This window comes from Populus euphratica, unplaced genomic scaffold, assembly GCF_000495115.2.
Source record: "Populus euphratica unplaced genomic scaffold, PopEup_1.0 scaffold587.1, whole genome shotgun sequence".
Lineage (NCBI taxonomy): Eukaryota > Viridiplantae > Streptophyta > Magnoliopsida > Malpighiales > Salicaceae > Populus > Populus euphratica.
Genome location: NW_011500215.1, coordinates 141722 through 159440, shown reverse-complemented (window position 1 = coordinate 159440; position 17719 = coordinate 141722). Strand labels below are relative to the sequence as shown.

Sequence of the window (17719 nt, the reverse complement as noted above, 5' to 3'; positions counted from 1 at the left end):
TCTAGTTGGATGTCCGTAGTCCTTATATGTATTACAGTATATTTTGTTAGGAGATGCCTTTCTTGCGTATCTGCCCTCTAAACTCCGAGGATAGTCGGAGTCTGTATGATCAGTGAAGTGAATTGCCATATCCGTACACCAACACCAACACCACACCCTGCTAATATTTATCAATCAAAATGCAGACAGCTTTGTTCATTGCACCTCCTGTGCTCCCTTTGAATCCCTGTAAGAACTTATTCCAGCTGCAGACCTTTACACCCCCGAAGGCAGGTGCTTCTCTTGCTTCCCGTTCCTCTGCAATCAAAGCAACTACTGCAATCGCTGACACCACCACTATTGATTGCAGTTCTGTGATCTCGTAAGTCATTTTTCGTTCAATCTTGAATTTTGTATCATGAATCTCTTCATTTCATTCAACTTCTTTGAGTTAGATAATCTACTACTCCTAAACAAAAGGGTTTGTTTCTCAGTGTGTTTCCAGTAGAGGCTTGTGAGATAATTGGTGGAGATGCCTGTTTGGCTGATATGTTTCCAGAAGTACGGCTACAGGTTGAGAAGGCAAGAAATGAAGCAGCTCAAATTACTTCAGATGACATTGAGAGAGAGTATCTTGTGTACAACGATGCAAAGACGTACTTAACTGGGTTAAATATCTTTAGTTCTTGTTAAAGTCTTGCGCTAAAGAACGTTCTAATCTATATGAACACGATCGTTTCTACAGGGTTTTCTGCGCTGAGGCGTGTGATGATCTCGGGGGAGAATTCTGCGGGGCTGAATATCAGAGGGGAGTCTTTTAGAAGAGATAACAGGAACATTGTCCAGAAAAACTAGGACGTTTTCTTTCTTCTTTTTCTGTATTTGAATGTATATATATTAAAATATATAGCAGCATGACCTTAGTTCATAATACATGCAAATTTATATATATTTGTTTGTTGTTAAGGCCTTTTCTCCTAGAGAAATCAGTTTCAGTAATATCGATGACCTATTGCATGCAAGTATGAAGAAGCCGATTGCGTGATGGTAATTACTTTTTCTGGAACGAATTTTGGGTTTGCGGAGTGTAACAAATTGTACCAGAAGAAGAAGAAGAAGAAGAAAGTGTAACATATGGCGATTCAAGGCAAAAAAAGAAAAAAGAAGAAGCTTGGATGGTCATTACGTGTTCCACCCATTGATAATACGCATGGGTGATTAGTTAACAAACTTCCCATTGGAAATATTTGGAGGCCATTTCTGCACATAATAATTATATTTGGACAGGCTCATATCCGGTAAGAGCAAGAATGATCATTATGTAACAACGTGTAATTTAATTAGTAAGGTTTTAAATTTGATTTTTAAAAATTATTGATTGAAATCTTATAAATTTTAGAGTTATTAAAGATTTATATAATTATTAATTTTAAAACTTGTAAAATTAGCTGAAATGCAAGCTACTCTAAATATTTATGTTAATAAAAAAAATTAACATTATGTTTTGTTTTAATTCCAGGTTTAGTCTTGAAAATCTTTTTGTTTGGCATTCCAAATTATTAGATCATTCATATTTAAATTTGGAGTATAAGAAAAGAGAAATAAACAAAATAAATTTTTAAATTTAAATAATTTTTTACGTGAATTTGTGAACTTTAGATTGGTCATATAGTTTCTTTATTTTGTTGAGTCCAAGCCTGATATCAGTTGTGCCCATCAGAATGTGGATGACGAAAGAAAAATTGACTGTCTTCAATAGCACAGTGAACGCTCAGCAATAGCGTTTGCACTGATCAGTACCCTAGAGGGTGCGCCAATCCTGGTGGTGAGGAACTTACGAGCTTGTACAGACAGCCATGCTGCGATCAACGAGATCTCAAAAACTGCAGGGAGGGAAATTACAGCAAGGGATTCAAACAGGTTCCATCATTTTAGAGATGGGTTTTGCTCTTGCAGGGATTATTGGAATATTGACTGGGAATGGGGGAGTTTCATTTCCCTTTCTCAAGGACCGCTCAAGCAATGGTACTTCTCAAGAAAGAGCGGATTCTTTTGGAGGGAAAACCCCTCCTTGAATGCAGCCATGGAAAAATTTTCATGTCTATCAGGTTCCTGTTCTCCATTCCTTGCAGCTTATCATGAGCCAGAAGAAATGAACTATACATATGAACACGCCGGATTTGCTATCTGTTGAATTGTTATGGAAGGAAGTCAGCATTCAGAAAGCACCGATTCTACAACCAGAGCTGGTATCATGACTACAACTGTGCCCTTTTTTGGGTGAATACAGGGGCACTGAGCCTAAAAGCTACACAATAAAGGGGGAATTGGGAACCAGCACCATGGAGATCAGCCCACAGTTTTCCCACCAAGTCCTGGCTCCCTGTATAATTGTTCTTGTTCTTGATGCTGCCTTCTTTTACAAATAGTCCCATGTCATGTAATTTTGTTAAACCAGAAAATGCAAGATGGGTTAACTTGCTACCCTCATTCTCAAGGGCAAGAAACATTGTAGATACAATCGTATACAGAACTCTGTCATCCCCCAAATGAAAAGAAAATGTGTACCTTCATTCTCCATGTTTTTTTTTAGCAAGCAAGAATTCTATTTTGTGGTGCCATTTCCAAATCTAAAAGGATACAGTAAGCATTCCCATTCAATGCCCACAATAGAATTGAACACCAGAATTATTAAAAAAATCTTGCTTCAAATCCTAGATAACTTAAATAGTAAGAAGAGATTTAACATAAAAACCCAGGAAAAAAACACTAGTCCTCCTTGTTAGAATTCTTCCTTTCCTTGTTAACAAGATCATCGGGAACAACCTTAAGCAACTTCCTATCCTTAGACTTGGCAATCTTCTTGAGAGTTTTTGGATTAGTAATCTTCTGCAACTTGGTACCAGACTTCAATATATTCTCCTGCTTCCTCTTCTCTCTCTCTTCTCTCATCTTTCTCTTCTCCACTTTATTCTTCCTAATCTCCTCCTTCAGCTCATTCTTCCTCTCTCTGTACGCCTTCTTTATCTCTTTCTCTCTTTCCCTGTCCTGGTATCTCGTGCCCTTCTTACTCACATGCTTCGCCGACGCTCTCTGTTTCCTTGGTTGCTTCCACTTTCGTCCCGACACCTTCCCTGCTATCACCCCATCGTATGTCGGCATTCCCAAGGCAACCGGCTTGTCTGGATTATCCGATGAAGGTATAGCCTTTCGCTTTGCCGCTGGTGCGTCAATCTCCATCGATGCATCGGTGGTTGCGGTTGCGGTTGCGGTTAATTGAAGTGCTTCTTCTTCGCGTTTACGCTTGTAAGTTTTTCCGCCAAAGCCTTCGTCAAGGCAACGGAAGTCGATGGTGCAAGCCATGGCTGCTGGGTTTCTTTTTCCTGAAACCCTAATGAGAAAATGACGTGTTTTGATTTTATAACGCGCTGGCAAGATTACGGGTTTGGATATTTATACAACGGTGCGGGTTCGAGTTCGGGTATTTATGGGATCGGGTTGCAGAAACGAATCCTAGGCGGTGCCCGTCTATAAATTAAAAGGTTGTTCCTCCTTATTTTGCTATTACCAAGTTGTATTTCGTTTTTAGAATTAAATTTCAAAGTTATTAAGCTTCATCCGGGTTGATTCAGCTAAGAAATTGGATTCTAGATCATCATGGTAAATCTGATAAAATTATATATATATTAAAAATTTTAATATCACATATAAATATTTTTAAAACAATACATGCAAACCTGAGCTATATATAAAAAAAAAAGACTTCAAATGTATAGTATAATTATTCTATATCAATTAAAAATTTAAAAATCAATTCATATAAATGTAACCTATATATCATAACATTAAAAAAATAATGCATGTTGATGTAAATTATATATAATTATCCCACATTATAAAGTTAATAAACATTATATATATTCCATATCGAAAAAATAAAAAATAATTTATATAAATATAGACTACAAAAATATGTAAAACTAAATATTTATAAATTAATTATATATTTTTTGGGTTTTATTAAAAAAATTATATAAAAATCAAATTTTACTTAGATTACATGCAGTTACCTAGATTACACATAATTACTTAAATTTTAGGTTGATTTAGCAGATAATCCATGTTTGATTGGTCTAATTGCAAGGCCAGGTTTTTGCTTATTTTAAATTTTAGGTCCTTAAGTTTAAAATTAATTTATCGGAGCTGAGTTTTCTAATATTATTAAATTTTATTAAAATATTTTTTTAATTATTAAAAATTAGAATTATTTAAATTTAAAATTGGTGTTGTTACACTTTAACCAGATAAAAAAAAGAGGCATGATATCAAATATATATTTAGTAATGCAATGCAAAGCAATTTTAATGGTGTTTTTTAATTGCTAAAATAATATATTTTTTATTTTTTATATTAATACATCACAAAAATTTAAGAATATCTAAAAAATATTAATTTAATTTAAAAAAAACTACATAAAAAATACTTTGACAATCCGATTGCATTATAAAAATAAACTCTCATCAAATTTGATAAACACCAACCCAATTTATTGGTCGTAAGCTCACCCTTAGTATAAGAACTAATATGTAAAACTAAATATTTATAAATTAATTATATATTTTTTGGGTTTTATTAAAAAAATTATATAAAAATCAAATTTTACTTAGATTACATGCAGTTACCTAGATTACACATAATTACTTAAATTTTAGGTTGATTTAGCAGATAATCCATGTTTGATTGGTCTAATTGCAAGGCCAGGTTTTTGCTTATTTTAAACTCGAAAGATTTTAGGTCCTTAAGTTTAAAATTAATTTATCGGAGCTGAGTTTTCTAATATTATTAAATTTTATTAAAATATTTTTTTAATTATTAAAAATTAGAATTATTTAAATTTAAAATTGGTGTTGTTACACTTTAACCAGATAAAAAAAAGAGGCATGATATCAAATATATATTTAGTAATGCAATGCAAAGCAATTTTAATGGTGTTTTTTAATTGCTAAAATAATATATTTTTTATTTTTTATATTAATACATCACAAAAATTTAAGAATATCTAAAAAATATTAATTTAATTTAAAAAAAACTACATAAAAAATACTTTGACAATCCGATTGCATTATAAAAATAAACTCTCATCAAATTTGATAAACACCAACCCAATTTATTGGTCGTAAGCTCACCCTTAGTATAAGAACTAAGAAATCACCATTCATTAGCGGACCAATTGGATAAGTAATGATTTAAAAAAAAAAAACCCAACGGTTAGATCAAAGCGAATAGGTTATCAAAAATAATATATTTAACCGTAGTGCCTTTGACCTGGTGTTGTAATTTACAAGTATCAATACAACGAATTTTTTTATTCTCTCTTCCTTGTGCCTCTCTTGAAAATTATCACTTAAAATTTCTCCACATAATCAGTTTTGATAAACTACAAAGATTAGTAAATAAATACTCAATTACACGATGAGATGGCTGTATCAAAGGCAGTAAATTCCAGGATGCCGTGAGTGTAGATGCAGTGCCTATCTTTGGACCGGAAAACAAAAACACAAAAGGACCAGACAAATTAACCACCATTACCAGCTAAGATCTTGCTGCTAAGAACTCAAATTATTCTTCACTTCGAAGCTGAACTGAACCGTTATCAGATACACACTTCCCATCTAATTCAGAGACGTCGCTTTCAAAGAAAGCTGAGTGGAGACTCCTGACACACTGCTCTGCTTCATCATCATTCACAATTAATGAGATATTAACCTGGTAAGTGAAAGCCAAAGGTGAGTTACTTGTCGTGGCAGTCAATAAATTGCTAAGGAGCACCCGAGCCCCAGGAATGGTGAGCACCCCAAGATAAGGAGCCATCTGGATCCTTCTATGGCATATAGCGTCCAAGAAGGGTGCTCACAAAATCCTATTCTCGGGTTCCGAAGCTGTAAAGTTCCATACATGTTGCGTACTGAAAATAAGGCATGCAGGGGGGAACCATAGTATAGGTGTGATACCTTTGAAGCACCCTGTGATATCATCTGAACGTTGATTCCTTTGATATGAAGAACATTGAAGACCTGCCATAACACATATCCGGTAAATGAACAAGAAATGAATGAGCAAATAAATAGACAGATGAGCTTAAAATCCTTCACCACAACAGTCCGGACACTGATGGAAAATATATTGGAAAAACTGTTGTTGCATAACAGCTTAAATACAATACTCAGGTCTCCCTTGAAACTTCTTTCCAGGTCGTAAGATTCCTGCTAAGCTCTGGTTTTGAAAATAATGAATGACTGAAAAGCTTTTTTATAAAAAATTATCCCACAAGGTCATCATTTTGAAGTTGCAGCTGGTCCTCGTTCAATCAAAGATGGAAGGTTTCATCAATGAAAACACAGCATTTACCATGATCCACTAACCTAACATGTTAGTTTCTGGAGAGTGCAAGGAACAAAATCTAAAAGTTCCTACAGAAGAGACAGGTTCCCATCACTAAACAAAAGTAATATAGATGATTAGATTTTGTAGTTAGGGACTAGGAGGAAAAAAGCGATGCCTTTTTTCACCCAAAGAAGAAACAAGTTTCCAGAAAACCAGTCTTAACTAATAAGAAAAGATCAATGGATCACCTTCTCTAATATCAGAGAGGACCTCTGGACATTCCCATTGAGAGAGATTATTGATCTATGCTGCAGGACATTGACTACAGCAATTTTCTCAAGCTCTTCCACAACATGGTCGAGTTCCTGTTAAAGGAAGGTACATTAACAGATGAGATCGAATGCCAAAAGTAGACATGAATAAAATATCCTGCTGGAAAATAAATACCAAAATACAGACTGTAGAAAAACAAATCATAACAAATAAAAGATGCCATACGCTTGCCTGCTGAATCAGCTCTCTACTCCAAAGCTTTGATGGATCGAGTGTCAAGGAGATGCTGACTTCGCTAGTAGCCACAACATCTACTGATATTCCTAAATCTTCAAAGATCGAAAACACCTAAATGGATAAAATTTAATAGGGATAAGAAAATTGAAACATCTGGGATAAATGGGGGCTAGAGGATTAGAAACAGATTTTAGCTGCGAACCTTAGCAAGAAAACCAAATTGGCCAAGCATGCGGGTGCTAGCAATATCCAACATAGTAACATTCCGTTTCAAAACAATGCTAGTTAGTACTGCCTGTAATTAGGACAAAGAAAAGAATAATTTTATTTCAAGTTCTTCACATTGCAATCATTTAGCATCATCTAATACAAACCTTACTCATATCTCGTGTCCTGGTGATGAGAGTCCCAGGAGCATTCGAATTGTAAGAATTTTTAACCCTAACTGGAATATCACCCTCCCTAGCAGGTCTCATGGATTGTGGATGCAAGACCTGCAGAAAGGTACAAATAAAAAGGTTAGAGAAGACATGGTTACTTTGGGCGTTTGCTCAAGTTAGAATTTGGAGATTCATAAATAGACTAGTTATTAAGCTCCAGCTTGACTGTGATCCATAAACTAACTAGTGGAGGGGGGGGTTAGGAAGCTTGTCAACAATAACCAAATTGAGGTCATTTTAAAAAATATATTAAAAAAAAAAGAAAGGGAAAGGAAGTGTAAAGATTCATTACTCGCGTATGGTTTTTACAAGACATTTCAATTTTAATCATAAAATTGTAAGTTTCACACTCATGCTCGACCATGTCACAAGCCATAAAATTATGATACCTGAGCACCAAAATATGCTAGTTCCGCTGCCTCGTCAAATGTCAAGTATGGAACAGGTTCAGCAAGTGGATATATATTAGGATCACATGTCAAAACACCATCAACATCCTTCCACACCTACAGTAGATTTAAAAAAAAATAATTATTAGTCTGATTTCAATTGAAAAATGGAATTTCTACAGAAATGCACTCGATAAACTTTTATGAACTTCAGCACAGTTCGGATATATATTAGGATCACATGTCAAAACACCATCAACATCCTTCCACACCTACAGTGGATTTAAAAAAAAATTATTAGTCTGATTTCAATTGAAAATGGAATTTCTACAGAAATGCACTCAATAAACTTTTATGAACTTCAGCACAGTTCTATATTTTCTAGAAAAAGCATTTTCCTGCACGCTTACATTTCATTAATAAATGCACTCATGGATGAAGAAAGAGAGTTGCAAAAAATCAGAAGAAAGAAGAACATTGCCAACCAAGTACACACAGTTGAAACACAACTATCTTTTCACAATATCTGTATGGATTAGGGAGAAACAGTGAATATTTCCTAGTTGGATTCTCTCCCTCTTTTTCTCCATTTTCCTCTCTCTTTCACTTTCATAATTTTAAAGTATTCTTTAGATCTGGGTTTCCTATCCTTCTGCTTGTACCTGAGTTTGCTACTTTTTCTCCTTCTCTTGCTTGCAAAAAACCATCATTGTTGTCCATTTGGGTTTGCGGGAGGTAGTGATGCTTTGACAATTTGACTGGTAGTGGTGTGGCAGTGAAGCTGGTGGAGTCTCAGGTTGTGGTGGTGGAGGTGGTGAGATATCTTCCTTGTTTTACTGTCTGTGATGCTTTAGGTAATGGTCATGGTGGTTTGAGTGGTCGTGTTTGTGGTTTGGGAGTGGTGTTGTTGGTTAGATTGGTAGTTTTATGGTTTTCAAGCGCTAGATTATGGGGGCATAGTTGTTGGTATTGACTACCTGCAAAGGGTTGTGTAGGTTTATTGGGGTTTGTGTTTTCTGGTAGATTGGGCTGTAGCATTAAGGCTCTAGTGATCTTGGTGACGAATATGATGGCTGTGTTGTTGGTTTGAGCAGATGATTATATTGGAGTTTTAGGAAAGCTAGAGCTAGTGGAGATAAGGCTGCGAAGTGATGAAAAACGGGGGTAATGACGGTGGCAGGAGTTTTTTGTGGAGGAAAAATATGAATTATCTTGCTTCTTGCTACTATTTCATGTGGCAGCAAACAGAGTCTATTCTTGGGTCTTAGAACAGTGTTGTAATAGTGCTCAGGTTTTGCACCGGATCTTGTGTTTGTAACAGTCATCTTGCTTACTTCAGCTTTATATAGTATTTCAACTTTGACTTCGAAAACAAACAATGACTTAAAATTGACTCGGTTTGTGGTATTTGGGAGGGGAAATTATGGCAAAATTCCTTGGAGCTATGCTATCTATTACGAACTTCCAGTGTCTGCAGTTACCTGAATCTCTCGCAAACCTAATGCTTTTCCAATTGTTGTGGCCGTCAAATCACTGCCACCACGGCCTAATGTAGTAATAGCACAAGATCGCCAGCCCTGCAATTAGAAATATCAAAAAAGGTAAAAAAAAACATATATCAATGAAGCTTTCCATAAACTCTCTCCTATAAGGAGTTCATTAATTTCACAAACAAGGTGTCCCGAGCAATTTCTTGTTGTTGATTTTGTCATTCTTGAGCTCATCTCTTTTGGTCCCCTTGTGAATGTATAACAAAAATTTGTCCATGTTTTTTGAATTATATGCTTTTCTTTTTTTTTCCTAGGAACGAAAGGAGAAGATCAAGGCTGAAGCTGCTGCTTCTGCTTCTATGCCCACTTTACCCAGTTTTGGACAGTCCTCTTATGACACCTCCCCTAATTTCTCTATGGAAGACTTTGAAGGTATTATTGCACTTTGTGAACATGTTGACTAGGCTAAATCTAAGAACTAGGCAATTGTGATACCTGTTAGCAATTTCAAGGTGACAAAAAGTCCATTTGAAAGAAATGAAGAAAGTGAAATTGTAGGATATTCCCATAGTGGTTAAGAATTAAATTGGGTATGGCCCCATGTGCTGTATGGACCCTTCCACCATAGCTTAAGCCTTATGTCGGGTACTCTAATGGTCTAAATCTTAGTAAAGAGATTTCCTTGATCCTTAATGCATGAATTATAGTTAACTAACCAGAAAATTCCAAGTTGACCTAGTGTTATCACATGCCTGTGAGATTGTTACTTGAAATTCCCATGAGGATCCTTGCATTTTGCTCTAGCTTTTTATGATTAGACATGGATCCTAGAAGAAATTGTGACATTAGATAAACTAGAACCTGTTTCGTGTCGTTTACAAATTGAGCTAGTTATTTTCTGGAACCAAATTGAAATCTTCAATGCTAGTGGTTATGATAAATGCTGTCATTGGGCTCATAATCTTTTCAGTGAATTTTTTCTGAATGTATAAGTGTTCTTATGGCTCGAACTTTTTGCTCAATGTTTCACTTATGTCCCCTGCCCTTCTTTTGTTTAGCCCTGGGTATTTGTTCCCCAATGTCATCTAGCCCTCCAGTTGCAGGGGAGAGGATACTGTTCTCAAATGTTGCGAGGTTTGGTTTTGCTGCTGGACACGATTCTCCAGCCCTGAAAATTGAGGAAAATGTTCCTCTACAAAATAACAAGCCAGGAAACAATTCTTCCAATTTAAATGGTATTACTTTTTCGTGGAATTTTGATGGTCTCGTCTAAGATTTATGGCATATGCATGTTTCATGTTCAGGCTTGTGGCCATTTGGGCTGTTCTTGCAATTTGTTCTGCAGATAGGTCATTGAATCCATTTGTTTACGTAGGTTCAAGAAATTCAGGCCCATCATCATTTGCCAATGTAACAGCCAGACCAAAACCTGAAGAAAATGTCGATCCTTCAAAGATGAATGAGGTTAGTAAGAAAGGGAAGAAACCAAATCGAGTCCTCTTATCAACAACTGGTGGTCGGCGCTACTGAAAGTCTGAAACTTAGGTTTCTAACTTTTCAACTGCAGTTAGCTACAGCTACTTTTTATCCTGATGCCAACCTTGTGCATGAATTCTATAAATGAACTAGCAGTACTGATACCCGGAGATAGCTCTAGAAAGAATAAAATGTGAATCTTTCTGTGTGCAGTGTGTGCCTTTTACTATACATTTGTGTTGTATGGCCATTGAAAGGATCACACATGCCATTCAGTAGAACTCCTATTTGATATCAGTGAACCTCAAATCTTGGTGAGTGGCCGAATTCCACTCACAAAATTTATGGGAAATACTGCTTAACGAGTGGGGCTAACAAGAGAGAGATAGTCACTCCTCTTCCATAGCCAAAATGTTCAGGTGCTTTTTATTATTACAGATGACAAATCTTTACTCTAGCAGGAGTGACTTTTGGACGGATCATTGCGTGAATGCGTCAACATGCTCGCATTTTCCTTTGATAAACAGCTTGCCCATATTGACTTCAAGCAAATGCACCAGGATAAGAGATAAATGGATATGGCTGTATATGCTTTTCCGTGGGAAATACGAGCAAGGATACACAACAGAAAATGCAGGGGTGGATGCGTTATATATTGAAGATCTAATGCATGATAGTTGCGGACAAGATGATAAGAAAATATTTCAATATATTCTCCATTTTATTTTTAATAATATAAGTACAAAAGAAATGTTATTAAGAGCTAATGTAAGTTGTTAAGATATGTGAAACTACATGTTAGTAAGAAGTCACTCTTTTTTTATTATTTTAATATTTATTATTGTTATAATATTTTAAAGTTAAATGCACAGATTACTGAAAAAATATTAAGTAGTGAAAGCATTTTGAAAGCATCTCCAAAATAGTCCACTTATTTATTAATTTTCAGGAAGAAAATAGGATTGAAAATCTCAAAATAATGTCTTCATGGCTGAAGGAGTATATTCTTATTTAGAGTTATACTCCTTTAGATCACATTGAGAGAGAGAGAGAGAGAGAGAGAACCCTATTTTTATCCTCCTCTCATTCCGTATGCTATTGGTGTTAACCATTTTTTTCCATGGAAATACTGGAGTGGAAAAGGGTTCCTCTTCTATATCAGTCAATCAATTTTCCCAGTTACTCGGGTCTTTTTGGTGACAGGCAGGCCTATTGGCTGGGTGTGACGTGTCTTATCATTGCTTGTATAGATTTTTCTAGCCATTTAATCCGTGTTTTGTGATGGATTATAATTTTTTTAAAAAAAATACTTGTTATTTAAGCTATTTTAATGTAGTTTTTAATATAAAAAATTCAAAATATAAATTGATAACCTTATGGAAGTATTTTATTAAATAAATTAATAATTATTTATGTAAATAAATAGAAAAAAATAATTAACAATAACCCAAAAAAAATGATAAAATTGAGAGATGATAAAAATTAAAATATTAAATCACACAAAATAAAATATTCACTTGATTGTGTTTATTAAACTTATTTATTAAAATCAATAAAAGATAAATTCACAACCTTAAAAACTCATGACTTAAAAGATAAACATAAATGAAACTAAATAAATAAACTCATGTCTAAAAAAAATATTATATAAGACCAAATACATTAACAATATTATTTAAAAATAAATTATTTTTTTATTTTTGAAACTAAACTTCATTTGTTTAAAACCCAAAAACAAATCTAAATAAATTAGCATAACATCTTTAAAAATCAAACATCAACAAAACAACTCTAGAAAAACTTAAATTAAAAAATAGGATGCAAAACATGTGACTTAGATTATGAAACTAAGATAAATTTATATAAAAATAAATTAAAAATAATTAAAAAATTAATATTTAAAAACAAATGCAGAGCAATAAGATCGTATGAAATTGAATCTCTAATAAATCAAATGTCAAAAGATGAAATCAAAAAAATTTAATTATACAAAAAATCTAAAAAATAAGGGTGAAAAAAAATTAATTAGATGGCAACTAAAAATTTATTTTGATAGGCACTCTTTTTATTTCTAAAAAAAGAACTTTAATTATACAAACTATTTTGATATGTTTGTTTTACGTAATATAAATTATAAGTGTAAACCACAAAGTTTATCCAGATATCTGATAATCATTTATGTAAATAAAAAAATTATTAATAATAAATAAAAGAAAAACTGAAAACTTAAGAAATGAACGTAAATCAAGATATTTGATCTCGTAAAATAAAATATTTACTGATTTATATCTACTAAATTTGTTCATTAAAATCAATTAAAGATATGAAAACTCATATGAAACATAATGAATAAAATAAAAGAAAAACAAATTCATAGCCTAACATATAAAAAATATTATTTTAAAATAACTATGTTTGTACAAAACAAAACTTACTTGTATAAAGTAAAATAAAATAAAATAATAGCAAAAATTAAACACAGAACAAAAACCCTTGTAAAACCCATAATTTAAGTAATGAAATGGAGACAAACTAATAGAAAAAGAATATAAAGGTAACCACAAAATATTTTTTTAAAACAATGTAAAATGATAAAATCACAAAATATAATGAGGAAAAAAAGAATTCCTAACTATATTAACATTTAATACTTGTGATCCATGTTATTAAATTAGAAGCATTATAAATGAAAAATCATGAAACTCAATTCCACATAAATCAAATGAAAGATGTATTTAGGGAAAAAATCAACTATGTAAAAAAAATAATTAAAAAATAAAGGTGAAACCCAAAATAAAAAATAAATTTATGGGCATTTAAAAATTAAATTGCAGGGTTAAATTGAAAAGAAAAAACAATTAACATAAGGAAATAAAAATAATAAAGGCTAAATTGAAAAAAACAACAACATAAACTTTGATTGAATAATAAAATTAAGTATTAATAAAACTTTAATAAAAAAATCCAAAGGTAAAATAGACAAATGAAAAGAATAAATACTAAATTAGTAAAAATAATATATGATAAATTATAATTTCAAGATTAAATTGAAAATATAAAAAAATGTTTCTAAAAAGATCAAGGACAAAAATAAGTAATAAAAGATATAAGGATTAAAATTGAAAAAAAAAAGGACAAGCATGTACTTTAATTGGAAAAGAGATAAAAGTAGGAAGAAAAAAGAAGAAACAACCATCGATGACAGACTCTAAGACCACCACCGACATGCTTAACACTAGGAGGAAAAACACATGATAACGCTTCCAGAGACACGATAGAAGGTCATCTTTGAACAAATGATAACATTACACATGTTGTTGAAAGAGCATAACCGTTACTAACACATTAGCCTGTGAAAAATACCATTGAATGTATAAAACCTATCCTGTCTTGCTTAATAGCAAAAAAATATTTTACTTGTTTTAAAGTTTGTATATAGTAAATAAAAAACTCTTGGTTAATGGGTTTAGATTTCATTGACCTTAGAGGTAGAAAAGTATTTTTACTTTATAAAATAATATAAAAAGACAAAAATATTCATATTCAATCTTTTAATAACTAATGGGTCGGCGTAAAAACACCAATAAACCCCCATATCCTAGCCTTCCAACTTTTTCACCAAGAGACACGAATGCAAGTTCACTATAGCAATTCATAATAAATTGTGTCTATTACTACAATGAATTCACCATACATTTTAGAATTTTTTTTAATATAGAATATGTAAGCATAAGATGCAAGTTGGCAACCATGTATTGAGCCCGTTTGTTTTTGCGTTTGAAAAGTGTTTTTGAAACAAATTAATTTTTATCTTATTTTTTTAGCTTAAATTAATATTTTTTTAGTGTTTTTATATTATTTTGACATGCTGATATAACAAATAAATTTAAAAAAATAAAAAATTATTTTGATGTATTTTTCAATAAAAGACACGTTAAAAAGTAACTACTATTGTATTCCAAATATCCCTTAAGACAAAACCGCTTTTAGGACTAAATTAGTAACCCCCACAATGCTATATGCCATACCAATTTTTTTCAACTTGAAAAAAATAAAAAGATGATTATATTTTTTTAAAAAAAAAAGTAAAAGAAATTTGATAATCAGGTTAACCAGGTTAAAACTAGATTAAATTAATAATAAGATAGATAGCAACATAAATAAATAAATAAATAAATAAAATAATTAATTTTACATCCATAAATACTGAGCCTAGAGAAGTTCAGTCATACAGCTTGCCAAATTTACACACGCCCATTAATGTTAGATTATCACTATGTATTTAGTACTCTATTTAATATGAATTATAAACAAAAATAACATATATAAACTACGTTAGTCCATCACTAATGATAATACAGAAATTAATATAAGAGGTAGCTCAATTAGTCAGGCATTGATTTTGTTTCCTACTGGTCATAATTTCAAGTTTTCTCATGGCCACTAGAGGCTTACATAATCGTTAACTTTAAAACTCGAAGTGTACATAAACTAATTTAGACATCCACATTAATAAAAAAATAAAAATAAAAAAACTAATATGTAGATTTATTGATGAAAATCTACCGATGAGTATCACTAATCTCAAACATATAAGTGTTAAATATAAACTAAGACTCAAGGGATTAAAGAATTACACTCTACAATTGGTTATATCATGAGTTTGTTATTCAAGAATCACTAGTTCTAGTGTCATAAACCTCAGGACCATTAGAGGCTTATCTGATCATTAATTTCAAAGTCACAAGGCCACTAAGCAAAACACACATTTATACCTTGGTTATAATTTTTATATCCATTTTAATTTGATATTTGACAAAATAAACCCCTTTTCAATAATAGAAAATTTCAAAAATATACGGGGCCTTCATTGATATATATTATGGGTCCCTCGCACTTTATTTTATTTTTTTCCTTTGTGTTTGTATTTTTTGTATATGTGTTCAATCTATAGACTATTATTGTTAAATGCAAATATGTCGTGCAATATTTTTTTTACTTCCATCTAAAAAGAGAAAATAATAATAAAGGATAAACAAGAAAAAATGATATATAAAATTTTTTCTTCAAATTCATTTTTTTGCGAAAATATTCACTAATACCAAAGTTAGAAGTATCGTATTTTTATGGATTTGTGTGATATTTACCAACGCCAGAGTTCAGAATATTTATAGAAATTATTTGCTGATGCTAGAGTCAGGAACATAAAAAGAAAAATTAAAAAGAAAAAAGAACAAATTCTTAACAATTTTAGACAGAACCAGCAATGCAGCCTGTCTTATGTATGAAATTTAAGGAGTGATAATATCTTCTATTTTGCTTAACAGTCCCGTATTATAAAATCTCTGTTGACTAGTTAGGATTTCTAGTGATCATAATACTAGATAGCGACTCCTTGAACAAGATATTTTCTCCTAAACAAACAAAATGTTAGATATATGTTCCTTTCCAATTAAGATGTAATTTTTAAATAGTCACCGCAATATCCAGATATGATAAAATAATAATTTCATTAAAGAATCACTAGTTTAAGATTCATAAATTTTAATATCATTAAAAATTTATTTAATTATTAATTTTAAAGTTATAATACCTGAAAATTTATCTAATTGTGAATTTGATGAAATTAAAAAATTAGTTAAAATACACTGGCACGAACATCGACAATGACAAAAAAAAGAAAAAAAAATTACACTCTGGGAATCCAATTGTCATACATACATGAATGGGTGCGTTCAAAATGAAACGACATGAGTTTGGTGACTAAAGTTTACTGGTGCCTGGCTATGGAGTTGTTTCCTCTCTGAATTCTCAGTTTAACGAAAAACAGTGAGAATCTTCAAGACTCGGCTATTTTTCAACCATAGGAAAAAAATAAAAATGAGAACTCTGAAGAACAAGAGAGCATCGATACTACATCTGGTTTGCGTTGCTGCGTTTTTCTCTCTTGCTGTTTTCATCATTCAATCCTCTTTCTTCACTGGTAGCTTTTCTTCCTCTTCTTCTTTTCAGATTTCCATTCTTTTTTATCTTGTTGATTATTATTATTAAACCCTAATGTATATGTATACAAATAATAATAGCAGGTGATAATGGAAGCTCAGATCTCAATAAATACTTCAAAAAAGAAATTCGGATTTTGTCCGATTTCCAATCCTCTGTTGAGCAATGCGTGGTAAGCGTTTTTTTTATTTCTTTAAAATGCGGATTGGTTCTGTTATTGTTAGATCTGAGATGATGATGATGATGTAGGCGAACAGAGGGTTTGGTCTAACAGCGAGTATAGTGGATCATTGCAAATTGATTCTTAAGTTTCCACAAGGCACTAACAGCACCTGGGTCTGCTTCTGCTTCTTTCTCTCAATTTTTTTATTACCTTGATTAACGTTAAAACCTGCTAAATTTCCTCTTCCTCTTCTTCTTGTTGTCATCGCAGTACAATCAGCAATTTAAAAAATTTGAACCATTGGAGTATAATTACGATGTTTGTGACGCCATTCTGTTGTGGGAACAGGTTCGTTAGTCGTTCTGTCGGTATCCGCTCCATTCATTCTGCTTTATGGGAAATCATGAAAAGCTAATCTATACATAAATTTGCAGTATCGGAACATGACGACTGTGCTCACTAGGGAGTATCTAGATACTCGGCCTGATGGATGGTTGGATTATGCAGCTTTAAGGATTGCTCAATTGTATGATCTTTAGCTTTTTTTTTGTATTGTTGTTTCATTTTTTTTTGCAAATTCTGGCTGGAGGAGCTTTTTCTTATGGTTGTTTTTGTTCTATTCCAGGGGAGCTAAAAACTGCAGCAATCGAGCTCTTTGTGAGGACCATCTCAATGTGATTCTTCCTGCAAAGCCTCCCTTTCATCCCCGGCAGTTTCACACTTGTGCAGTTGTTGGAAACTCGGGAGATCTCCTGAAGACAGAATTTGGAGCTGAGATTGATAGTCATGATGCTGTTATAAGGGACAATGAGGCTCCGGTTAATGAGGTAAATGGGAAATGCTAGAGTTTTTTTTTTTTCTTGGTGGGTGTGTGTGTTGGGGGGG

At 32.5% G+C, this 17719-nt stretch overlaps 5 protein-coding genes across 6 annotated transcripts in view; 3 read left to right on the top strand and 2 right to left on the bottom strand.

Annotated features, from left to right (window-relative positions):
* The first annotated feature begins 133 nt into the window (after nt 1–133).
* Nucleotides 134–800, top strand: LOC105112209 (light-regulated protein-like). The gene is made up of 3 exons (XM_011007822.1): nt 134–361; nt 474–635; nt 725–800. Exons 1-3 carry the CDS (start codon nt 180–182, stop codon nt 798–800), a joined length of 420 nt encoding a protein of 139 aa, XP_011006124.1. The 5' UTR covers nt 134–179.
* Nucleotides 801–2606: 1806 nt separating this feature from the next.
* On the bottom strand, nt 2607–3451 carry LOC105112204 (glutamic acid-rich protein-like). The gene has a single exon (XM_011007815.1). The coding sequence runs from the start codon at nt 3340–3342 to the stop codon at nt 2749–2751; it is 594 nt and encodes a 197-aa protein (XP_011006117.1). The 5' UTR covers nt 3343–3451; the 3' UTR covers nt 2607–2748.
* Nucleotides 3452–5294: 1843 nt separating this feature from the next.
* On the bottom strand, nt 5295–9469 carry LOC105112222 (aspartokinase 2, chloroplastic-like). Its single transcript, XM_011007841.1, has 9 exons — nt 9376–9469; nt 9184–9284; nt 7703–7819; nt 7248–7367; nt 7076–7168; nt 6862–6984; nt 6612–6728; nt 5991–6053; nt 5295–5745 (listed from the first exon to the last, which is right to left on the bottom strand). The coding sequence occupies exons 1-9, from the start codon at nt 9467–9469 to the stop codon at nt 5599–5601; spliced, it is 975 nt and encodes a 324-aa protein (XP_011006143.1). The 3' UTR covers nt 5295–5598.
* An 11-nt stretch (nt 9470–9480) lies between these two features.
* LOC105112205 (uncharacterized) lies at nt 9481–11020 on the top strand. The gene is made up of 3 exons (XM_011007816.1): nt 9481–9624; nt 10251–10427; nt 10568–11020. Exons 1-3 carry the CDS (start codon nt 9552–9554, stop codon nt 10720–10722), a joined length of 405 nt encoding a protein of 134 aa, XP_011006118.1. The 5' UTR covers nt 9481–9551; the 3' UTR covers nt 10723–11020.
* A 5364-nt stretch (nt 11021–16384) lies between these two features.
* LOC105112206 (uncharacterized) overlaps nt 16385–17719 on the top strand; it is a 7064-nt gene continuing 5729 nt past the window's right edge. Inside the window, exons 1-6 of one of the 2 annotated variants that reach the window (XM_011007818.1) lie at nt 16385–16651; nt 16755–16843; nt 16921–17007; nt 17105–17182; nt 17269–17360; nt 17460–17661. In XM_011007818.1, the coding sequence (XP_011006120.1) occupies nt 16549–16651; nt 16755–16843; nt 16921–17007; nt 17105–17182; nt 17269–17360; nt 17460–17661 (651 nt within the window). In that variant the 5' untranslated portion in view covers nt 16385–16548. Of the gene's footprint in view, nt 16652–16751; nt 16844–16920; nt 17008–17104; nt 17183–17268; nt 17361–17459; nt 17662–17719 lie in introns of both variants that reach the window. The other variant, XM_011007817.1, reaches the window with a different exon arrangement.